General features: G+C 38.0%; 2 protein-coding genes and 1 non-coding gene across 4 annotated transcripts; 1 reads left to right on the top strand and 2 right to left on the bottom strand.

Annotated features, from left to right (window-relative positions):
* Positions 1-2,721: 2,721 nt before the first annotated feature.
* PNN (pinin, desmosome associated protein) lies at positions 2,722-10,077 on the bottom strand. The gene is made up of 9 exons (XM_006187918.3): positions 9,743-10,077; positions 9,013-9,084; positions 8,533-8,601; positions 7,973-8,045; positions 7,764-7,858; positions 7,528-7,603; positions 6,262-6,417; positions 6,047-6,185; positions 2,722-5,301 (listed from the first exon to the last, which is right to left on the bottom strand). The coding sequence occupies exons 1-9, from the start codon at positions 9,853-9,855 to the stop codon at positions 3,815-3,817; spliced, it is 2,280 nt and encodes a 759-aa protein (XP_006187980.2). The 5' UTR covers positions 9,856-10,077; the 3' UTR covers positions 2,722-3,814.
* A 2,639-nt stretch (positions 10,078-12,716) lies between these two features.
* On the top strand, positions 12,717-23,508 carry TRAPPC6B (trafficking protein particle complex 6B). 2 transcript variants are annotated; one of them, XM_032481931.1, is made up of 7 exons: positions 12,717-13,088; positions 13,423-13,543; positions 18,011-18,078; positions 18,814-18,931; positions 20,068-20,151; positions 21,711-21,804; positions 22,558-23,508. In XM_032481931.1, the coding sequence occupies exons 2-7, from the start codon at positions 13,532-13,534 to the stop codon at positions 22,587-22,589; spliced, it is 408 nt and encodes a 135-aa protein (XP_032337822.1). In that variant the 5' UTR covers positions 12,717-13,088; positions 13,423-13,531; the 3' UTR covers positions 22,590-23,508. The 2 variants fall into 2 exon arrangements, with proteins under 2 accessions (XP_032337822.1, XP_006187982.1); XM_006187920.3 differs by lacking the exon at positions 13,423-13,543.
* On the bottom strand, positions 19,697-19,769 carry TRNAT-UGU. Its single transcript has one exon. It is a non-coding gene; the product is annotated as a tRNA-Thr (tRNA).
* Positions 23,509-25,570: the final 2,062 nt, after the last annotated feature.

Here is a 25,570-nt window from a genome sequence, read left to right as displayed (position 1 = left end):
ATTTCTCTGGCTTCTCTTTTGCTGGATCCTCTTCAGCTGTGATTACAACTCTTTTCTCTACACTCATTCCTTGGTGATCTTACCACTGATACGCTCAGAACTCTTAAATTTATATTTCCTATAAAGTACTGTCTCCTGAATCCAAATGGTATGCCTAGCTTCCTTTACTTTCCATCTTCACTTGGATGTCTACTAGGAATCTCAAACTAAGCTCCTGGATCCGTTCATCTCCACTATTCTCAAACCTGTTCATTCAGGCCCTTCCCATCTCAGCTAATGGCAATTCATTTCTAATTGCTCAGGTAAAATCTTTAGTAATCCCTGACTTCTCACACCACATACAGTCCACCAAAAAAACTCCTTGGGGACTATGTTAAAAATGTATTTAGAATCTGATTAACCACGTCTACTACTAGCACCCTGGCCTAGGTTACTATTTTGCCTAATTATTGCAATGGTTCCTTAACTGTTTCTGTTCTCACCCTTGGTTGCATTTAAGTCTTTCCTTAGTTCTGCAGCTAGGAGTAATTCTGCCAAAACGTAACTTCTGTCACTTTACCTCTGGTTTCAAACCTCTCTAACAACTTGCCGTAAATAAAAGCTAAAGAACTTAAAATTGCCTGTAATGCCCCATACAAACTGAGCCTATTACCTCTCAACTACTTTACTACTTTCCTCTCTGCTTACTCTGCTCCAGCCACAATGGTGCCTTCCTTTCTCAGTTCATTGTTTCAAGTAAGCATATATGGATGTGCTGGAAGAGGCAACTGAAAATTGGAAAAACCACCAGACAGAATCACACAAACCACATCAATGGCTTGACACAATTAACTCATATCACCTATAATGCACAAGGACCTATCCCAGGTACCTGAATTAGAGCAATTGGGTGAAAAAAAATCAAAACCAAATTGCTCTCATGGAGCTTCTATTCTAGTGGGAACTAGACAATAAATCAAAGTACAATATGATTATATTTAAATGCTATGAAAGGAGATAAAGCCAGAAAAAGGGACAATGAAGGGAAATAAGGGTTGTTACAAACTTAAAGAGGGTGCTGAAATGGCTTAGCTGTAGGTATCTGAGTACCATGCTAGGTGAAACAAAGAACAGTGTAAGGAATTTTCAGATACCTCAGGTTTATTTTTACCTAGCTGCAATCTTTCCTATTGATTTCTTAGAGTAAGAAGGTCCAATCATGTAAACAGCCAACAGGTTTTCTGGGCTAAGTGCTTTAGTGGCATTATCTCAGGGGTAACTGGGTTAACACTTTTACTCAATGATTTCAAAAAAGGTTTAAAAAAATTCATGTTGGGTCTCTCGCTCCCTTATCTCTGGAGACGGCCCCTGCTCTGTCTATGGAGTGCGTATCTACTTTAACCTAAGCACCCAACCCCTACACCTCATGGCCTTTCTCTGGCCTTCTGAAACAGCCTGCACTCTGTAATATAGATCTCTCTAAATATATCTACCTTTACTCAAAAAAAATAAAAAATAAATAAAAAATTCATGTTAAGAAATTGAACACCAAAACATTTTAATGATTATCCTGACAGCATTGGCCCAGATTACTACCCATGTAACCACTTAACTGTCAATTTATTAATCTATAAACTCATTTCTTTGTGGGTTTTGCTTGGCTCAAATTCCTAGAGTATACATGTATATAGCTACCAAAGTTCTAGACAGTACACAGCGGAGCATGACTGGGTACAGCTCTTTGAAGACCAAATTATCTTCCCATTTCTGTGGCCATGCCAACCCTGGAAACTCAGAGCAAACAAGCCGTTTCCTAAACAGATTAACAGAGCTCCAAACTAATTTGTCCTTAATCATTAGCGATACCCTGTTCAGCTTCTAAATTTTCCCTAAAAAATAATTTCTAACCTCTAATGGGACCCCTGGAAACTGTTATTATTCTTAGTCTAACATCCCTCATATCTTTGCAAGGAATCAATCATACACATCTCTGAAAATAAATTCCTTAAAATAGAATTTTTAAGAATAAAACATTACTTGGAAACACCAAAAAAATGAAAAAGTTACTCTTCATACTCCAAAGATCTTTCCTCCTTTTTTCCTGCTCATGCATTACAGTCCCATCACTGCCACTGCCATTCCCAAAAACTGAACTTAAAGCCCAAAGTAATCTTTTCTATAAGCACCATGACAACAGTTCAAATTTCCTGGATAAAAATGTGTGAACAAAACTTAACTTGTACAAGATCTTAAATGCATACAATTATTTTAGATTCATTGAATACGGGGTTTTGGGTTTTTTTTTAAGAACCAAGTTAAGTTTTATGGTCATCCCTTTCAAGTGTTTACCAACCTTTCCCCCACCATCGCACACAGTAAAGTAAAATCTGTACTGAAAGCTGGTATTCAAATTCCTGGGCGAAGTGACTCTTGGTGGAACTGGCTCAGGGATGCAGGTAGTAGTTTGAGACATTCTACTACTTTACTATTTAAAAATTGCTTCAAGAAAGGATTTTTTTAAAAAAAAAGATTCCGTTAACATGTTCACTTACATTTATACAATGTGGAAATGCATGATGACATTTTTACTCTTACCATTTACTCGTCAAGGGAAGGCATAATGAACATTCAAAGTGAAGCCTAAAACTACAATCACAATGTTAAATTATGAACTCAAAAAAGGCCATTTGCAATTTAAGTGCTCTCTTGTATAAAGCATCAGAAAGTTAATACAAGTACTAGTTTTAAGCAGTCACACAAGTCTAAGCCACATTTATTTGCACATTTATAGTAATGGGCAACAGATACTCCAAATTCATACAAATTTATAAAACAATGTTAATAATCATTTGGTACCACTTGCGTGTTATCTTGCTTACAGATTCAAGTGTAGATGAATTTCCTTCATTTTGTAAACTTTCATACAATACTTAAACAAAAATTCTTGAAAACACATATTGGCATGTTTCAGTTAGGGCCAACACAAAAGTTAAGACAAGACCACAAACTCAAAATCCAAGTTTAGAATATACTTTTCTACCTCCCTCCCCTGTAAAGTGATTATTTTCTTTAACAGATCAGATGTATATGTTGTATCACACAAGTAACCATGGAGACGAAAGAATGACACTCCCATAATCATAAAGAAAATGCCAACCAAATCATACCATTTTAAGTTATCTACCAAATCTATGTTTTAAATATGAAAAACAGGTGGAACTCCTTAGATTAAAATAACAAGGGAGATTAGAAAAAAGAGTGATTTTAAGGGGAACAAACTATGCTCCCATCAAAGCTGCAAAGATTTTGACTCTGACAACTCATAAGGCAAATAAAAGTGAGGAAACCTTCAAAACATTCTAATCATGTTCAGTATCTAGTGATAAAAGCTCAAAATGGTATCAAGAGGATATTTATTATACAAGCGTCAACAAGGACATCTCAAAACTAATGAAAGAAATGCACATTTATTTCTACAAAAGCAATGTATGATACAGAATTAGAAGGGAACAGACTTTAAGATTTACCTATTAAAATATACAGATTCTTACTGAAGAGTATAGGGTTTTTAAAAAAGATGACAAGGGATGTTAATCTTTTTTTATTATTATTATTTTTACATATTTTGGAACCTCACATAATTTTGATAAATAACTCTTACAAAATTATGCAAAAGTACAAGAATGTCTGGTAAACAAACAGTCTGTATTTTCCAAAAAATTTTTTACAACATGCAATTCTTAAGGCAGCATTCTCCTTACAAGGAAAGGTAATCCTTTTATTCAACAAAATCTTCTGCTGCAAAGAATAGGCTAAGAAAGCCTGGCTTCTTCCATTAACGCCTTTTGTCTTTCCTGTCTGATTTTCGGTCTCTTTCACTTCTTGAAGATCTTTTGCCTGATCGACTACTCTCTGATATAGACCTCTTTCTGTCAGACCGTGAATTCTTATCCTTTGATCCTTTCGCTTCTCTACTACTACCACCTTTTGAAGATTTGTGACTTCTCTCTACTCCTGAAGTATCCCTCCGCTTCCGATCCACGCTCCTTCTGTGCTTTCTGTCTCTGTTGTGCCCCCGGCCCCTACTCCGACTTCTGCTCTCACTACTACTAGTGCTGCTGCTGCTACTGTCCCTACTGCTGCTGCCACTGCTGCTGGAGCTGCTGCTGGAACTGCTTCGGCTACTGCTGCTGCCACTGCTGGAACTGCTGCCACTGCTGCTGCTGGATGAACTGCTACTGGAACTGCTACTGCTACTGCTTCGACTTCTACTCTTGCTCGTCTTATTTCTAGCTCGACCTCTACTTCTGCTCCTGGTTTTGGTTTTGGTTTTGCTCTCTGGATGTACTGTCAAGACTGGCTCTACTATTACCTCAGTGAGTTTTACAGACTCTACAGGAAACTCCTTCCTCTCAGGTGGTAGATGCCCTTGCTCCTGAGTAACCTGAGGTGCCAGCTGTAAAACAGCTAATGGCACAGTCTCAGGCTGGGAGAGAGGCTGGGTCTGGAGTACTGGCTGGGTCTGGAGTACTGGCTGGGTCTGGGTCTGGGTCTGGGTCTGGGTTTGGGTCTGGGTCTGGGACTGGGACTGGGCCTGAGACTGAGACTGAGACTGAGACTGAGGCTGGGGCTGGGGCTGGGGCTGGGGCTGGGGTTGGAGCTGAGGCTGAGGCTGAGGCAGGGACTGAGGCTGAGCCACAGGCTCAGGCTGGGACTCAGATTCTTTTTCTTCTTTTTCCTCAGGCTCATTTTCCATTTCTAGAGCACTAGCACTCTCTTTTGCAGGAGAAAGAGATTTACATTCTTTATCTGGCTCAACTTCAAATTCCATCTCTGGCTCTAATTCTTTGCTAGTTTCATTTTCTGAAGGTTCTACACTTTCAACTTGATTGGTTTCCATTACCTCCTGCTCAGCAATTACATTTTTGACACTCTCGACCATCTCTAGCACATCCATCACTTCTTCAGGCTGACTATCCTGCTGCTTCTCACTTTCCCTTACCTCAGTTTCCTCCTCCATCTTAACTTCCGCTTCCTGTTTTTGTTCCTCCTCCTCCTGTTCTTTCTCTGCATCACTATGAACTATACCTATTTCCTTTTCCTCTTCCTCTCCTGCTTCCTCTATTTCTACATCATTGTGCTGATTACCTGTCTCCTCCAACTCTTCCTCTCGCTGAGCCACCTTACCCTCTTCTTGTTCCGACTTCTGTTCTTCATTACGCACCACCTGATGCTCTTTTTCCTTCATTGATTGTCTTCTAGGCCTAGCCTCCATTTTATTTATTTGTTCTGCAAATTCGATGCGTCTACCTTCAAATAAAGCTAAAGAACGAAAATTTACACTTGTAACATTTACTATGATTTAGAATAATCCAAGTCATAATTTGACGCCTAGTTACACATTGTCATTGAACTTTATCTAAATTTCTTCTTTGTAAAGAGATGATGACAGAAGACCAATTATGGCAAACACGTAATTACAAATTGATGTAAGATGACAAAAGCAAAGATCCACTGGAAACCTATACACTAAGAAATTAGTAGCAGGAAAACTACACAGTATCTAACCAATGGAAAACCAGGATAATCTTTTGCTATTTTACTTCATACTAGATGAAAAAGAACAAAACTTCTGAACAATTAGTTTTATGGTATCATATCATGCATTAATTTTTCTGATCCCAGGAAGAAACAAATCATCTAGCCACCATATTAGTAGTGTCTACTCTTCCATGTGTGCCCTCTATGGACTACATCAACATTCAATTTTTGATTCACTAGCATTTATGTATGGCTACTAAGACTACCAAACAAAAGAGAAGTCATCTCACTCAAATGCTTAAGAAATAAACAAGTATTAAGCACTGTCTACAATATATGAGCTTCCAGTTAAAATCTATCATGAAACAAATGCTCCTGTGCTCCAAACACCTTAGCATCTTAGAATATCTTTCAAAAAAAAATTATCTATTGAATCACATTTATTATAGCAAACAAACATGTATGTATGAGTGTGTTACCTTACTCATTTAGGAGTTTTTCCAAGGACCTTTTCATGTACACTTACCATTCATCTTTCTCTGTGACTCTTCTATTAGTTTCTGGGTAGCTGGACACATTCTTCCAGGAATATAGAACAAATGGGGCTTTGTCTTAGTTCTTATATATTTAATTATCTTGGCATTATGCTCGTTCCATTCTTCTTGCTGAAGAAAAGGTAAAAGGTCAGTGCTTTTGTCAACATGAAGGCTAACCAATCTTAGAATTTCAAAATATACTCACCAGCTGCGCAAGCTCAACCTTTTGCTCCAAAAGCCGCAGTTCTGTCTGCTTAGCACGCCTCTCTTCAAACAGTTCTCTCCTCTCATTTTCAACTTGCTTCCTTTCTTCTTCTGCCTGCACTTCAAGTTTTTGTTCAATTTCTTGGCGCCTCTTTTGCTAAAGGTAAACAGTAATCTTTAAAAGCTTATTGTATGTTGTGATTATGTAAAACACTACAATTTTACTGTTGTCTGCATATATGTTTCACAACTGCAATTCTGGACACCAGCTAATTCAAACTTAGTATTTGAGGTGGATTATAATTTCTGTCAAGAAATGAGGAAGAAAACCTTTATGTAAAAATCCAAATGTTAAGGTCGTTAACCATAATACCAACAACTTCCATTCCAACATAACTTTTAGGTAAGGTTCTTCCATAAATTGATCTAAAATAGAAATAGTACTGTCTTTGTAGATTACATTCAGTTATTCTTTCCAAATCAAAGAATTTAACAGAAGTGATGTCCTCATGAACAAAGTAACTAGCCAAGCTATAGTTAACTCTCTATTTTAAAAATCTACCAACTTATTCCTCGAACATTAAGATGCTTTAAGCCTTTTACATTCTCTAAGAGTTGACGTATAAAAACTGAACTCTAATTTTATTTGTCTCCTGTACCTGAACTGTTATCTCCCTTTCCTTATAGTTCTCTCCTGAGAAACAATAACTTGGTATTCAACTCCAAGAACACAGTTCTGTAGCTTTAGTAAAAAACTTCCAGAAATATGACCCAGTTAATAAACTATGGAGACCAGGGAATTTAATTTGTGCTTCTGTTTCTACAGTGCCTGAGATATAACTCTTAAAAATCAAAATTACTGAATTACTTATGATTAACAAGTTCAACTCCCTATTTGAAAGAAAGCACTCTAAGACCTAAAGAAATGAAGCAACTGTCCAAGACCGCAAAATGAGATTGTTATAGAGCTGAGACCAGAACTCAGGTTCTCCTGAATCAGACTTGGCTCTCTGAACTACAAAGAGAAGTTCACTAAGTTACTAAATGGCACCTCAAAAAGGACCAGCTAACAATTTAACAACTTCAGAAAGTTTTACCTTGGCTTCATTTTAGGCTGCAATTAAACCTCCCCGCAGCCCCAAAATATCAGTAATCCACTTTATGAAGCCTGCAGTTAAATCTTAAAAGAACTTCTCAGCTCTTTCTAAAAATACACCATCCACTACTTTGATAACTTAAGGAAGCAAAGAAAAAACTGCTTAAATACCCTTTCAGTAGCAACAGTGGATTCTTGTTTAAATTTCTGAAGGGTGCCCATCAACAAGCCAAATATTCGCCGGTTCCTGAAGAACAGAAAAAGAAAATCCAATTTCAAAAGGTTCCACTTCATGTAAGCCTGCTATTTCCTAACAGGAACATAGTACAGACATCTGAACATTTTAAAAAATTTTCTTAAAATTGCATTATTTGACAAGTTTTCCTCCAAAAGAATACAAAAGATACCTTTGCTTTCCCTTTTCATCCATATTTTGATCCTGGATAAGGTCTCTACGTGTGCGCTCTTTGGAGGTAGCTACGACTGAAGACTGCAGAGCTGGCTGCAGAAGAAAAGAAATCTCAGTAATTTAACTAGAATGCGAGTGGCACTCTTTCAAATGCAGTAAGGTGAAAACACTATATTCATACTCTATTGTCCCTTTAATCTCAATTACCTTCTTAACATCATCGTCCTCTGGGTCGCTTTCTTGGCGTGATTCTCTCCGAGTCCGACGCTCCCCGCCCAGCCTGACATAGGAAAAACGATTTAAAAGACCACTGCAAAATTGGACTTCAGCACATACCAAGGGCAAACTACTACTTTTTTTAGGACTCATTTCCAGAGGCTTCATTCTATGTCTCCATCACATTTTACTCTTTCCTCTGGTAGTAAAAGGACCAATCCAAACTCTGATCTCCTATACTTCTCAAGCAGGTTAGTTTTTGAAGTACAAGACAGAAAAGTGGCACAAATCGACTTTTTTCTCAGTCCTATTCTTTTCATGACCTTTGCTTTGGTAAAATTTCTATTAACAGTAACTGAACAACTGAGTTCTGAGGGATATCGGCTGTCTCAGTTTAGTCAAATACCAGGGAAACAAACTCAGGGAAAGTGGTATACTACTTAATTCTAATACAACTGAACAAAATAATATTTATTAAATATTTAATTTGCATGCTACCTCAAAAGACAGAACACACAAATATGCCTTCAGAATCTTGTCCCTCAGCATACCTACTGACTGCCCCTTCAAGGTCTCTCTGTTTGGCTGGGGGTCCTCCTCCACTATCTGAGAATCCACGCCTGCAACAAACAATGACCAATATTAAGCACTTGAAATTTTAGATAAATGATATTTTCATTTAAGAAAGAGAATTTAGTTGCAATCTTCAAAAACCCTTCCAATTAAATAAAGCAACCTTAACTGGGCATTTATTCCCAGGTAGTTTTTCAGCATTGAAAAAAAAACTACATGGGAATAAATTACGTTTACACATGACTGGTACAGTTACTATATTCTTCAATCTCCATTTCTGCATGTAAATGAAGTTAAAAGGGTAACTATACAGAAAACTAAGGCTGATTACAGCTTTAAACAAAACAAACATTTCTAACATCGGCTCTACCACGAATGTTGTTTAAGTCGATACATTAATTTAGTATAATAAGTGCCAATGATCTTAGCAAATGAATCAAATCCTCAGGAAATCTTACCTCAGCAATAAACTACCACGTCCTCTACCTCCACCAGGACCAGAAAGGGCCAGCAACCTGGCTTGGATGGGCCTATGAGATATTTACAAGTCAGTACAAAAATCATATCTAAGTGCACCAAATACTTTAACGGGCGTAGTTCATCATCAAGAAAAAATAACCAGAAAAGTTCTAAAATGACGGTTTCAAAGTCACGTGTTTGAATCAAGGCAGGAAGTACTATATAGAAACCTCCCTGTTTTTCCAAGATCACTAACACAGAAATTATATTTACCTCGGTGCAACTACCCATTAACAAGCTTGGATCAGGTCGGAATTTTGCCAGCCCCAAGGAAGTTGCACGTGGGCAAGCGCCGAGGGGCGAGGGGGCGGCTCGTCCCGGAAGGGTCTCCGGGCCAGCTCCGGACCGGGGCCTCGGCGGGAGGAAGGCTTTGTGCAGCAGTTCCGGGCCTGCAGGGCCGAGGGCGGGAATCGGCAGTCCGGGCCTTTCCACAGGACAGGAGGCCATCCCGGCGCAACCAGGGCCCGCTCTACTTCCTCACGTACCTGCGCCCCAGGACCTACGGCGGGGGCCTGGGAAACTCCCACCTCAGCAAGGACGGGGTTCTACGGCTGCCCGGGACCAGGCCTCGATGTTCCAGCCTCCTCAGGGCTGGCCGCCCTCCCCGCCCCCAATTCACCCCGGTTTCACGACTGCCCTCGGGGCCGGCATTTCCCATCCGCTCCTCACCTCACATCATTCGGATCCCGCCCGGTGAGCTTGCGAATATTCTCATCCACGTTCTTAAGGCTCTCTTTGGCCTTTTCTAGCTGCTCCTGTAAAGTTCTCACTGCGACCGCCATCTTCTCCCTGCAGCAGGCTTCGAGACTGCTCGGCAGGCCGCGCCTGGCTGGGTCGCGCTGCGAGACGCCAGAGGACTGACAGCAGGGCTCAGCCAATGACGAGAGGAGTTGTAGTTCGGCCTCAACCACTCAGCAACCGGAAGGGGGAGAAGCTGCCGGCCTATGGGACTCTGGGCCAATGAAAAGTCCGCCAGGCGGTGCCTCCCTCCCGGGTTAGCTGCGGGTGGCTGGGCTCTGCTTCTAGCGCAGAGCCGGGGTGGGTTTGAGAGTCCCCTGGTCCTCGGAGACGTGGGTTCGCGGGTCGGCTTTTTGGGTGAGGAAAGCGCAGTTTTCCAGCCCTTTTTACCCCGTGTATGACATGCCTCCTACCGTTTAACCACCCATTCCTGTCAGCGTAGGGCGGAGGCGAGTCTATTTTCCCCCTTCCCCGGCAAATGATTTGATTAGGAGAGGGTGCGGCCATTCTGTTGGTGCGCATGCTCACAGGAGGGGTGGGAGGGGCGCGGGCTTCCCTTGATGAGGGTAAACCAGAGACAGTCGAGGGAAGCAAAGAGCGAAGGAAGGGGAAAGCTTTTCATCGTGATAGCTAACAATTATGTAATTTGTGTGAAACACTTTACGTGCCTTGTCCCCCACAAACCAAAAGCTTGAATAAAATGCCTTTTATTACTGATAGGGAAATTGAGACTGGAGATACTGGAGTTAACTGTCGCTAGGTCACAACGGCCTGGAATCATCATTCAGACCTAATACTGCAAGAAAAACGACAGTGAGACAGATGAGATGGGCATTAGCTCCTACACCCGTCCTACAGCTGACTGGTTTAAATGGGGCCTGGGGGAGTAGTCCTGTTCTTTGTGAGAGTGTCGTCAGCTTTTGGTTAGGCTTTACCTGCACTGCCAACCTGAGAACCGGTTTTGTTTCAGAAATGTATTTGCAAATGGTAGCTCAGGAAGCATTTCCCCACAGAGACAATATTATGAATAATCTGGGTTTTTATCCTCCATCTGTCAAGTCAGGCATCCTTGTACCAAGTATTATCATCCCAACTTTATTTAACCCGAGCTACCATTTTAATTCATCTAACAATCCTGAAAGTTCTTACTGGGTTAAGCTTGGCTCTGAGGGAAAAGCCTAAAACAAGATAGCTGCGGTTCCTGCTTCCATGGAGTTTATAGGCTCCTCGGGGAGCAAAGATCATTCATGTACTCATTCATTAAGCAAATACTTATTAAGCCCCTACTATGTGCCAGACGCTATTCTAGGCACTTGGATACATCAGTGTACAATAAAGTTATCTACCCCCAAGGAGCTTGGTGGCAGGGAGAGTGTGGACACAGATGATAACCGTAAGTAAATAACATAGCATGGTAGAAATGGGTTAAGTGCTGAACAAAAAAAGAAAAGGTAAAGCTGGGTAAGAGGGATGAGGGTTGATAAATAATTGTTTGATTCTGATGTGAGCATACTTGGTCTCGTTGATCCTTATTACAATCCTGTGTAGTAGGCAGTAGGTGAAGCATCAGAATCTGGTAACAGTAGATCCTAGCCATGAAGGGTAACAACGTTTCCATGGGAAGATGCTTTTAGAGGTAGCCAAAAACGTAGGATCTATTCCTACTTACATAGGATCTATTACTAAGATCCTGGGAAATTTAACATACTCTGATTTTGGGGGGACAATCAAGGGGATGCCATGTTCAACATTTAGTTGAACATTAATATATTCCCCTCTAGCCTCCAAAATATCCAAAGAACACATGTTGTTGTAGTTTAAGAAATCAACCTTAGTAAGTTGCCAATCTTTTGCTTAATCTTTGACCTCAGTGGTGGGCTTGGACACCTTTTCCTTGATGGTGGTGATGAAGAGAATACAGTTAGGATATAAAGGACCTAATTTCACATATGGGAAATTTTAGTGCTGGAAAAATTATGATTGCAAAATAACTCTTCAAAATGAGTGTTTTCAAAGGATTAGGTGAAACTTAAATGCTTGATTTATGTGGTGATTGAAAAAGGTGATCCAAACATTAGAAGGTACATGTTTAAAAAAATAAAGCTGGCACAATTCCAATTACGGGAACATAATCTTAAATTACTGTGAAAGGGTATGAAGAGTTGAGAGGTTACTGTTTAGAATTTGAGAAAACTCGACATGTTAATTTGGGGGAAGCAATGAATTAATTGGGAAAAAAACTCCTTTGTGAATTACTAAGAACTAATCATAGGCTAAGCAACATGTTTAAGTCAAAGTTTGCCAAATTTAAGATGTGCATGTGATTTAACATATGTATTTGCACGTCTGTAGGAGTTAAGTCCCACATCCGCCGTACATTCTTATCTGAACTCCGTCCCACAGTGACGTCGCACTTCTTAAGTCTTTCATTTGAATTTTCTGATTCAAATGATCTTGTTCTTTGCCTACTCCACCCCCCTCGTAAAACCAGTAAACTTGATGATGGCCAAAACGGTCTAAATCTTTTTTGTATACCCAAACTTAATTCAAAATGGATTGAGATAATTTCTCAATATACCTAAAATTCATAGCCTGAAAAATGACGATTTATTCATTTTTTGTTTTTACAACTTTTCATATCAAGGAACATAGGGCATAAGTGGAACCTCTGATGAAGCTAATAGAAATTCTTGTAGTTATAACATAGCTCATTAACACAGAGATCGCAGCGGATCTCCTGTAGTCGTACTTTCCCACCTGCCCCGGCCGCCGCGTTCGACGGCGTGTGGGAAAGAAATCCTCTCCTATCTGGGAGCCAGCAGTTCACTCCCGGGAAGGAACTTGGTAACCATAGAGCTGGCGGAACGCCGGGTAGACGGGACCGGAAGTTGTGTTTTCGCCCCCACCCGCAGGGGTCGGATCGGGTCTCCGCGGGCTGGGTTTGGCGCCCGCCGCTGTCAGATTTTCCCGTTCGGCCCAAGGACTTGGTGCCCCTCGGGTGGGCTCGCCCCGGCTCAGGCTGAGTTCAGTACCACCCTTCCGGAAGCTGGGTGAATTCCTCCGTCTCCTCTCAGCGGGGGACGGCCTGCGGACTGAGTGAGCCGCGGCGCCGGCCAAACTGCTCAGGCTCTAGCCGGAACCTCCGAGCCTGGCCCAAACGGGATTCGGCTCCCTAGCTGGGAAGAATAAGCAGGAAATGGCGGACGAGGCGTTGTTTTTGCTTCTGCATAACGAGGTGGTGTCTGGAGTGTACAAGTCCGCGGAGCAGGGGGAGGTGGTGAGTTCGGCCACAAGCCCGTGAGGTCCTTTTGCGGTGACATTCCTTGTATCCACTCAGTGCTTTCTTTCAACCCCTGTCCCGTCGCCACTCATTGCCTCCCAAGGTGTAGACAGACTGGCCGACCTGCAGGTATCCTAAGCCCTAGAACCTGTCAGCTGTCTCCATTCTTTCATCCTTATCTCTTTCGTATCTTCTACTATTTGATACTTCTTTGTCCAGGCTACAGATTTTTAGTTTTGTCCCTTGCATGTGTTGTCCCCACAATGATTGCAGCAGAGTTAACTGCACAGCTGATTTTGGCACCCCTGCTTAATTCTGTCGTCACTTCCAGCACTTCCGAATCGTCCACTGGACAGACGTCTCCCAGCTGAGAATCCTGTCCCTCCCTTCCCATCGCTAACCCTCAGTAACACCGCAGGCAGCTCAAAGAAAAAAGGCTAATGAGAGCTGAGGTAAAAGCAAAGGAAACTTTGCAGGCATTACTATAATTAGGAAACAAAGTTTAATTAATTTTAAAATATATACTTAGTGTCCATTATACGTCAGAGCTAGGCGCTGGGGATGTAGTAATGAACGAAATAATGGCCCCATCCTTGTGGAGATAACTTCTAATGTGTGGGAGTCTTCATTCACTCATTGATTCATTCAGAAAATATATTAAGAGTGTATTGTGGGCCTGACACTGTTAGATGAATAAGATAGTCCCTACCTCCTAGTTATTAGGGAATAGGGGTTCAATGAATAATGAATGCATTGGGTGGTAATTAGATATGGAATCATGGAGTTGTAGGATTTTGTAAGTGAGATATTCCAAAGTCTTGCTCAAGTCAAAAGCTCTTTCTATAATGCTGTTGATAAAGAGAGGTAGAATGTGAGGGTAAGAAAGCATCCTAGGCAAAGGTAAAGGCACAGAGGTATGAAAGAGTGTGGTGTGTTTAAGTATGCTTAAGCATTTTACTGTGGCTTGATTGAACAGGTGGAGAGTGAGAAGTATTGAAAGTTGAAGGTAGAAAGAGCCTTGTATGAATGAAAAACATGGACCTTCTCAGTGGAGGATTTTTAAGGAGGGGAATGACATTGCCCATTAGCATTTCAGAAAGAAAATCCAGTATTTGGGCTGGAGAGGGAAGATCCTTGTAAGAAGATTCAGTATTGCAGGGGTCCAGGAAGGAGCTGAAGATCTGGATAAGGAGAAGCAGAATGGTTTTAGAGATAGGAGGTAGAATTTCTAGGATTCGGTTAAATATAGGAGTGAGTGTTAAAAATTATCCAGGTTTTTAGCTTGAGCAGCTAGGTGGTCAAGCTTGTGGAGAGGGAATAAAGGAGAAGAGCTGAAGTTAATGAATTATTTTGGACAGGTTGAATTGTGGTGCCTGTAGGACATCCAGGAAGAGGTACTGCCAGTTTTAAACTACAAGAAGGATAGTGTCTGTTTGGGGTACTATAGCAAAAGTACCAGACTAGGTGGCTTATAAACTACAGAAATTTATTTCTTACAATTCTGAAGGCTGGGAAGTCCAGGATCAGGGCACCGGCAGATCCATTGACTGGTGAAAGCCTCCTCCTGGTTCATAGATGGATGCGCTTTGGCTCTGTGCTCACATGGTGGGAGGGGGCTAGCTAGCTCTTTGGGATCTCTCCTATAAGAGCACTAATCCTATTCTTGAGGGTTCCATCCTCATGACAGAATCATCTCCCAAGGGCCCTACCTCCTAATAAAATCACACTTGGGGTTAGATTTCAACATACGAATTTTCGAGGGAGACAGACAGTCTATGGCATTATGCAGTAGAGATATTAGTAAGAAGGCATCAGGAAGAGTATTGGAAATGAAACAAATTCTGTTCTTATTCAGAACCATCTGTAATAGAGAATTTTTCCAAGTTACAAACTTTTGACTTTGTCATCATCAACCAATAGTTAATGTTTAGCATCTGTGCTGAGTAACAGACATTTGCTGTTTGTGCAAAGATAGTCTTCCTTCTACCTTTTTCCCCAGAGAATAATTAGCAGCACATCCCTTTTACTCTTTTATCATAAAACCACTGCTCCCCACCCCACCACGTGTGTAATCAATTCTCTTCATTTTCCTCTACTTTCTTTCCCTCTTCCAACTCTTGCCCAGGAAAACATTTTTTTTAAACCCTTCTCTTTTTTCCCCAATGAATTAGTGAAAATAAAACAAAACATCTGTTTTAATCATGACTGTTAATTTTGAGAGCTGTGCTAGTCATATGAGAGAAAGGAAATCGTTAAGTTTTTAATCATTTAAACTAAAAATGACTTTCTTTTCCTATTGCAATTTGTAAATGGTGGGGGGAAAAGTTGAAAGTGCATCTAAGCAAAAAGGATTTTTAAAAAGTTATGTGGTAGTCTTGATGATTAGAATCCATGGTGGAATCTAGGTGTATAAAGGTTTATTACATTGCTGTCTCTATTTTGAGTGTGCTTCAAATTTTTATAATAAAAAATGTAAAAGAAAGACATGATACCTATCATCCAGAAATGGTTTTTATATGTCTTTTCAGACATAAAGTCATAAGTTGAAGTGAAATAAAGGAAAAAAACCAATGTTCTCACCCTCCAAATCAATGATTTTCAAACTGTGCTTGAAGAGAAATTAAATCTAAAAATTGAATAACTGGGCATTTACCAATTTATGGAGATACAGTTTTTAACAGATTAATGGATAAAATATTCTCAAGTTTAATTTTTCTTAAAAATTTTTTACTTACTAGTGAGTACTCACAGATGCCAAAGTGAATGAACAGGTAGCAAATTAGAAGGTTTTTACTGGGGCTCCATTCAAAAGCTCATGTGATCATAGTTAGGATTTGAGAATGTCTGCATATAAGCGTATTTCCTGCTTATCAATATATTCCTAGGTGATTGAAAAAAGAGCAGATTGTTCTATAAAGAGCATTGTGACTTACAGGTACTCATTCTACCTGAGCATGTTTGGGAGTGAGTGTGGAAAATAACAGAAAAACTAAGGATAGTGATAAATAACAGATGTATGTTCAGAGTATTAAAATAGTATAGGGCCCAAAGGAGTATCAGAGAAGGCTTCTGGGAGGATGTGATACTTGAGCAGAACTTAAAGGGTGTGCAGTCTAGGGAACAGCATGTGCAGAGGCATGGAGGCAGACAAAACCATGCCTCTGGATTCGCTATAGAAATTTCAGAGTGGTGGAAGAAGCATGTTTGTGGATACGTGGCTGTTAGTGAATCTGGGTAACTAGCCTGGGATCTTTTAAGGAGAGGCACATAATGCCATATGAAGGAGTTTGACTTTAGAAGGTGCTGAGAGGTCCAGTAGAGAAACAACATGATTTGTCTTTTAGAAAGTCTGTAATACCAGAAATACAGAAGATAAATCAAAGGAAGAAAAAACTAGAGATGAGATCAGTTGGAAAGCCCTAATTGAAGATTGGGAGAGAAATAAGGGCTAACTTAAGCAGTAAGGATGGAGAGAGAAGAAGGATTTTGGGAACCATGTGGACAATAGGCTCCACAGGACTGCAGTGTGTGTGAAAGCAAAGAGGTGAAGAAAATGGAAGTTTTCTGTTCGTGGTAACTAGATAGATGGTGGTGCCATTAGTGAAGTTAAAAGAATTGTGGAGGCAGAGCAGGCTGAGGACATTAAGATGGTATCATTTTTAATTTGCCTAATTTGAGGGGCTATGATGGCTGTCCCCACTGAAGTCTGTACTAGAAATACAGATTTAGTAGTCCAACCCATTAGTGGAGGACATGGCTTCCTTAGAAGAAAGTTCAGGGAAAGGTGAGGCCTGTGGTGTGAGTGGGAGACAACAGGCTTCAGAACAGATAAAAATTCTTGCCCTCTTGCAGCTGTATTCTAGGAGAGGGTGGGGATGGAGGCACATGAGCCATATAAAATTAGTAAAATGTACATTGCGTTAAATGGTGAGAGAAGTTTTTGGAGATTAATTAAGCAGAGAAATGGGATAGAACATTAGAATCACTTTTGGAGGGCTTCTTAAAACACAGGTTACTGATCCACATCTGCAGTTTCTGATTCAGTAAACTGGGGGTGGGATTACTGAATTTGCAGCTTTTACAAGTTCCCCTGTCATGCTGACTGATATTGCTAGTCTTGAGACAGTTAAGAATCACTAGGATAGAGTTTCTGAAGTGCAGTGATACTGCCGTTTTAAAAGAAGTTTAAAATGGGCCTCACTGAGATGGTGACATGTGAGTGAAGACTTAATGCAAAGGAGTTGGTCAGGTGAGTATCTGGAGGGAGACCTGCCTATGCAAGAGCCCTGAGTTTGGAAACTGCCTGGCATGTTTAACGACAGGTAGGAGATCCGTGGAGCTGGATGGAGTGAGTGAAGAAGAGTAGAAGGTTGAGGCACAAGAATCTGGATTGTACAGGGCTTTGTAGGTCATCTGAAGGATTTGGGGTGTCTTCCACAGAGGGGTGGTATTTAAAGCCTTCAGATTGTCCAAGGAAAAGCAAAGCAACTGCATGATTCTGGGCATATGGTAGGGGGGTCATCAACTAAGACACACTGAGAATTGAAAGCTTGAAGCAAGGGACAGAAGAACTTAGTGACAGCACAGAGGCAAAGGTGATCCTTTGACCTCATTTTTATAACTGAGGAGAGAATAGTTGAAAATGGAAGAAGGCAAGGGAGGCAGGGAGAGTAATTGGAAAGAGGCTTTGGCATTTTTGAAAAGTAATAATAGTAACAGTTCCCTATTTGTCTTATTGCCTGATGAAAATGATTAGTACTAAGAAAATTCAAGTATGATTTGTAATCCACTTTTTCTTAAAATGCTTCAGTGAAAAAAGTATGAACATTTACATTCATGTTTTTCGCCAACATCTTAAAGTAAATTTTGAATGCTAACATTCTCACATTCTAAAAGCACTTTATTATTTTTTTAAATAGGAAAATGGACGCTGTATTACTAAGCTGGAAAACATGGGTTTTCGAGTGGGACAAGGATTGATAGAAAGGTGAGCAGTATGGATTTGAAAATTTTCTTCCAGGTAGGTTATGAACAAAGATGACCCATTTGAAAAGACTGCATAAAACCTGAGATAGTTTTAATTCCCAAATTTTATTTATTCTCTGGTTTTTAATTCATAGATTGAATTTTCTTTTTTAGGTCTGATGCTATTCTAACTCAGTTATCCAACTTTCATGTTTTAATATTTGAAGAAAATATGTATCTTATGTTTTGAATATTTTTTTTCCTGAAAACTTGGATAGTGAAACAACTATCTGAAATCTTGTTGCATTTCTTACTTAGGGTCTACTAGGTTCTTTAACTGGATTGGAGTTTTGTTTAAATATATAGCTTAGTTTCTGTTATGCATGTAATAATCTTCCAGTTTATAGATCAATTCTTTTTAGTATTCCTTTCTTATTATCTGAATAGTTGAACTTTGATTATATTTTATATAACAATACCATGCTCATGCTTAGTTTTTTTTGATGTGCTAGAATAAATTGTGCCTAAAATTGCTGCTTACTGTGAGACTAATAGACCGTTAGACTGATTTTAGCCCCATAATTATATAACAGAACATGAATCCATTGAGATGGGATCTGTTTGCTTGGTGCTTATCACTTTATGACCGTCAGTAAATGTTCAGTGCTGTTGTGGCTTTTGGAAACTAGTGAATAACTTGCCCCTCCTGCTTTCCTTGGAGGAAAAATACTATATTACTTCTAGTTGATCTTTTTAGGTTTACAAAAGATACTGCAAGGTTCAAGGATGAGTTAGATATCATGAAGTTCATTTGTAAAGATTTTTGGACTACAGTATTCAAGAAACAAATCGACAATCTAAGGACAAATCATCAGGTATTTAGATAAATTAAGGCCTATTTTTTAAGTCTTTTAACTTAATATAAATCTCCTATTTTAGTGATTTACTTATTATATAAAACTTAATTTCTAATCAACTTTGGAATGTTTCTCTTATATGTTGTTAATATATCATTCCTTTTTTTCTCTAATAGGATATAGTGAATAAAGACAAAGGGACAGTTATCAGTCACGATAGCTGTTCCTTCCCTCAATCAAAATTTAAGTTTAAAAAGTAGCAAATAGCAGAATGATAAAGGTTTTAGGATTTGGTTCCTTTGTTATTATTAGTAGTAATACTATGCAGAACCACAAATACATCACATTTATGTCTTTCAGGTAATTTCTGAAGTCTAATTCATGGAGCATATTTAACTCTTAAATAACTCTTGTATTGCTTACTTGCTGTCATATTTTCTACTCTTAAAATACTTTGTAATTGTAAAAATTCATAGGTTGTATAGGAAACTATAAATTTAAATAGATTTATTTTCTAAAACTTAAGGAAATATGTAAATTTTAATAAAGTATAAAAAAATGAAGATAATGTATCTAGTAGCTGCCAATAGAATTCATTTTTTTCATATAAGAATATCAGCCTTAGCTTGGAAGTACTTGAAATGCTAATGGGAAGAAGTGACTTGGATTATTGGCCTTCTAGATAGGAGTTAATAACGTATAACTGCTAATTTCACCTGGACATGTATTTCTTTAGTTTTTTGTTTTTAGAGGTGAGGGGAGTAATTTTTTATTTATTTATAATGGAGGTACTGGGGATTGAACCCAGGACCTCGTGCATACAAAGCACGCACTCTACCACTGAGCTATATGCTCCCCGCCCCGACATGTATTTCTGATTCTTTTACACTAGACTGAGTTCTTTAAGGATAGTAACTATGTCTTATGTATCTTTGTATCTTCTTTAAAGCACTCAGTAAATATCAGTGTTAAAAATGCTGAACAACTCTCCAGCTTGAACATTGCAGAACTTCTTCATTTAAAGAACCCATTTTACCAATGGAAAGAAGTTTTAATAACTTTTTAAAATTTTTAACTTGTTTTGAAGGGAAGAGATAATTTTTAAATACTATAGATTACATTGACTTTGGATGTTTTTTCTATTTTTGGAACAGGGCATCTATGTACTTCAGGACAACAAATTTCGCCTGCTTACTCAAATGTCTGCAGGAAAGCAGTATTTAGAACATGCGTCTAAGGTATTTAATAGAATAGAAGGTTGGGGTTTTTTATTATGAAAAAAGTAGAACCATGGGGAAGAGTACAGTGCTAATCATAAGAGACTTTCGAATTTAAAATAGTTTTTTAAATTGTTCTTTTTTTATTTAAACATTTTTCTATGAAAATGTTCATATTAAAACAACTTATATTAACTTGTAGCTAAGTAGGCTTTTTTGACCAATTAAAGAAACACTGTAGTTTAAATGCCATTAAAATGTAGATTCATGGTAGATTCTTCAATATAGCATATATAGATCAGAAAAGATATTCAAGCTTAAAAAACTAGCATTAGCTATGCAAAATTATTCACCTCAGAGTTTGTATTTGCAATCTTCAGTAAATTTTTAAAGAAATTTGATGTGGTTAACATTTTTCCTGAGAATACATATTTTAAGTATATCTGTGTTTCTGGGTTTTGTGTATTTTTGTTTTTCAGTCTCAAGTAGGAATCAATGAATAGACCAGATGTATTAAAGAAAAGCTGACAAATTTTAATGTAAGGGTTCCTCTGAAGTGATTAAAATATCTTGGGCAGTATGTATAAGCTGCTATTTATCTGTAAAATTTGTCCATACCTAAATTATCTAACACAAAGGCAGTTTGGTGTAGTGGAAATAGTATAGACTTGGGACCGAATAAATCTAATTTGAAGCTAACTGTACAATTCATAGGTTTGTGACATTGGGTAAGTTATATAACCCCTCTGGACCTTAGTTAAAATTGGTTATATTATGAACAATCTCTGAGTTCTCTTCCAGTTTAGTTTCATGACTCCAGATCTGATTACTTATCAGCACCCATTTATGTATAATTATAAAATAATAATATTCTATATTATTCATAGATATATAGTAGTGTTGTTGAATATCATGCAATACAAAAATGTAGATAATCAAAAATTCCTTGGATTATTTGATTTTTGGCTCTCAATTTTGTCCTGCTTTTTTCTGCTGAATCTTAGTCTCATTTCCTTTCCTTGTTTCCACATTACAGTGTTTTTCAACATTGGCACTTTGATGTTTTGAACTGGATAAGTCTTTGTTGTGGTAGGCTGTAAGTGTTGAATAAGTCAAGATTCTTGGCTGGAGAAAGCAGAAACCAACTCTGATTGAATGTAAAAATATTAGTTTACAGAATTGATGGGAAGGCTCAGAAAATGATTTAACCTCCCATGGTTGTTTAAAGCAGCCAGAAAGATAGCCCACATCACTCCACAAGGAGGGACTAGTTAGAATCCTTTGGGCAGTGCTGACAGTAGACACAAGCTATCTATGCTACCTCTAGAACGAATTCTTACCTGTTTCCATCTTGTTTTTGTCACTCACTCCAGATTCAGAGTCTGAGCTGGACCACCTAGTTGGCTGGGTTTAAATCATGTGTCCATGTTTTAGTGGCCAGGGAGCTGGGAAGTCTAACAACCATTTTTTTAAACAGCAATGACTTATTAATAGCAAAGTTTAACTTAATGTCATATTTATCAATAACTTTACTATCTTAGTAAATCCTTAATATTGTTTATACTTTCTGTTCCTTTTAGTATTTAGCATTTACATGTGGCTTAATCAGAGGTGGCTTATCAAACTTGGGGATAAAAAGTATTGTAACAGCTGAAGTATCTTCAATGCCTGCCTGTAAGTTGAATTGACATGTCTTACAAATGTTTTTAGCAATTATTTTTCAGGTCTGGTGTTTTTTGTTTATTTGTTTCTTGTTTTTGTTACTTAGAGGACATTTAAAATACTAAAACTTTCATTTTACTTTTATCAATTCAAACATTTACTGTGGTATAATATGTAGCATATTTATATTCATAGTGATTTTTTAATCCATAATAGACAATGATTTAAGAAAATGTGCTATAGAAATCCAAATTTATAAGACAACTTAAGGGATGATTCTTAACTTTTAAAGGAAGATTTTCTGCAGTATTCTTTTTAAGATAACAAATTTCCTTGTAGTGCTGAAAATGTTTTCTTTTGAAAAAATTTTTAAAGTTTTCTGAATATATCTTTATATAAAGCTAGATAAAGCCAATTAGTCTTTTATCACTAAACTCCTTTCCAAAGATCTTTCCACCAGAGCTACCAACTGATAATGAAATTGAGCATCACTGTATTTCCTTTCTATTAATAATGATGATTAACAACGAAATACCCAAATGGAGGAATTACAAAGAAAAACAAAGGCACTTATTCACAGACCAGATAATCATCTCATAAAAATGGCACTGACTTTATCAAATATTGTAAAGAGTGTGAAAAGTTGTTTGATAAGAGAGTTTCTTGACTGAAACTACTTCCTAAATAGAGCAGAAAATTGATGTTTAGGCCTGTTTTCCTTGTACCTAAAAATCAAAGAATGATTTTTCATGTTTTCTTTTTTAGGTAAATTTCAAGTGATGATACAGAAGTTGTAGAACCTACTGAAATGCAAGACTTCCATAGTGTGAAGAGATAAATTATTCCTGTATAAAGTATTTCAAGTAGCAATGGTTTAATTACATTGTTGGACATTTGAATTGATATAAGCTATTTGCTAACTTATATAATGAAAGATGCATTCTTAAGCAGGAGTAAGATTGTATTTTATCAATTTAACATAGACCAAGTTAAAACAGGTAAAAGAACATTCTACCATAACATACACTTGACTGAAACTACTCGGAATGAAAACCTGATTTCAAATAACTAAACACCAACATAGGACCCTTATTTAAACGTTCTTATTTGCTTAGAGTGATGTGTATCTAATCAGAGATGGAGAAGCAAAACTCAGGATGTGGGAAATTAGCATAAAGAAAAGTATACACCAATCAGAATTATTTGTGTAAGAATTAACAAATTTTGGTTTTTTTTATGAATTTGTTATTTAAAAAAGCAAACAGTACACTAAATTAAACTTAATTATTTTATTGCTTATAATTTATTTCTATTAAGAATTTTTATGCCTGTTTAAGGATTTCATTATATACATTGTGTTGTGTGTGTGTGATATGTATATCTGACTGCCTAAGTCGCTTAAAAACTTTTATTTCACTTTAATAGAATTCAGTTCTTGAGAGCTCCATTAACGTAACAAAGTAAAATATATAGATAAAGTGAGATATAGACAAGAATTCAGTGACTCCAGGGCCAAAGAATATTAGTATCTCTCTCACCTTCTCTTCCGTCTGATGACCAAGAAAGGACAAGTATAAAGATGAAAGCTATCATCACACTGGCAGGATGCACAGATAGAAAGCACCTGAATTGTGCTTCTGAATTAACCAATCCTGAAATTGCTTTACCTTTGGACTGTTTGTTATGTTGAGATAATAAATTCCTCACATTGTTTAATCTCCTTTTGGTTGTGTATTTTGTTACTTGTAGCCCAAAAGAAGTCTCTCTTGGTAGAGACAAGGGGAAAGTTAGGTTATACAAATAGTAGTATGGGAATATTGAATTTCCTTTTTCTGTGGGGGAAGGAGAACACACTTTTAAAGGTTTACTTTTAAAACAATAAAACCATAAAGTGCTAAAGAAATATGAGGTTAGTTTTATGATCTTTTAGTAGAGAAAGCTTTTTTAAGACATGCAGAAAATAGTAAAAAAAAAAAAAAAAAAACCAAACTTCAACAGATGGTGCTGAGAAATATCCACATGCAAAAGAATGGAACTGGACCTTTCTACCAAACACAAAAATCAACTCAGAGTGAACTAAAGACAGACTTAAGACCTGAAACTTTAAAACTCCTAAATGAAAATAGGAGAAAAGCTTCAAAATGCTGGTCTTAGCAGTGATTTCTTGGATCTATCAACAAAAGCACAGGTGAAAACAGACAAGTAGGACTATGTCAAACTAAAAAGCTGCACAGCAAAGAAAACCATCAACTGAGTGAAAAGGTAGCCTGTGGAATGGGGAAAAGATCTGCAAATCACATATCTGGTACAGGGTTAATAACTGAAGTATACAAGGAATTAAAACTCAAGAGTAAAAAGCCTAAATAACCCAATTAAAAAATGAACAGGGTACTGAAAAAGATATTTGTCTAAAGAAGATACACAAATGGCCAATAAGTATATGAAAAGATGCTCAATATGACTAATCATGAGGCAAATGCAAATCCAAACCACCGTTAGATACCACCCCACACCCGTTAGGATGGCCCTAAAAAAAAAAAGTGTTGGCAAGGATACAGAGAAACTGGAACCCTTACACACTTCTAGTGGGAATGTAACATGATACAGCCACTATGGAAAACAGTATAAAGGTTCCATTAAAAATGACAGCTAGAACTACCATGTGATCCAGTAATCCCATCTGAAGAGTATTCAAGAATTGAAATCAGGATCTTGAAGAGATACTTAGCACTCCCACATTCATTGAGCATTACCCACAGTAGCCAAGAGGTGGAAACAACCTAAACTGACAGATGGTTTGGTAAAGAAAATATGGTATATACATTAACAGCAAAGTCATTCAGCCTTAAAAAAAGAAGGAAGTCTTGTCATATGTGACCACTTTGAGGACACTATGCTAAGTGAAATAAGGCAGTCACAGAAGGACAAGTGCGGTATAATTTCACTTCTATGAGGTATCTAAAGTAGTCAAATTCATAGAAGCAGAAAGTAGAATGCTGCCAGGGGCTGAGGGAAGAGGGAAGTGGAGAATTGTTCAACGAGTATACAGTTTGTTGTGCAAAGTGAGTAAGTTCTAGAGATCTGCTGTACAAGCAATGTGGATATAACTAACACTACTACATGAACACTTGAAAACACGAAGGTAGATTTCATGTTTCGTGCTTTTTGCCACACAAAAGATGACAATTTTCTTAAAGTTTATATGGCAGAAAAACTATAAATTATTAAAATAGAGAAAATATTTATAGTTTATACCATGGGGATAAGTGAATATCTGCACTTTAAAAAAGCATTCACTTTTCAACTTAAAACACATGTCCTTTAACTCAGCTATTTCATGAACCTAAGAAAATACATGAGGGTGAAGGTGGTCAAAGGGTACAAACTTCCATAAAGTGAGTAATTCCAGGGATGCAATCTACAGCATGGTAACCATAGTTAACAATACTGTATTGTATATTTGAAAGTTGCTAAGAGTAGATCTTAAAATAGTTCTCACCACACACAGACACACACACACACAAACTGCAACTATGGGAGGTGGTAAATAGGTTCACTGATCTTACTGTAGTAATCATTTTGCAATATATATGTCCATCAAATCATCACATTGACCTTAAACTTACAAGATACATTTCAATAATCTCAAACTGGGAAAAAAATATAAATGAGTATGCAAATTTGTATGTATAAGGATTTTCATATTTTGGTTAAGTGTTCATTGATGGCACTTGTTCGTACTGGCACACAAGGAAATACTGTGCACCTGGGAAAGAGT

Source organism: Camelus ferus, chromosome 6 (genome assembly GCF_009834535.1).
Source record: "Camelus ferus isolate YT-003-E chromosome 6, BCGSAC_Cfer_1.0, whole genome shotgun sequence".
NCBI classification, from domain to species: Eukaryota; Metazoa; Chordata; class Mammalia; order Artiodactyla; family Camelidae; genus Camelus; species Camelus ferus.
Note: the sequence above shows the minus strand (reverse complement) of the source record. Positions and strands in the feature narration are given on the sequence as shown.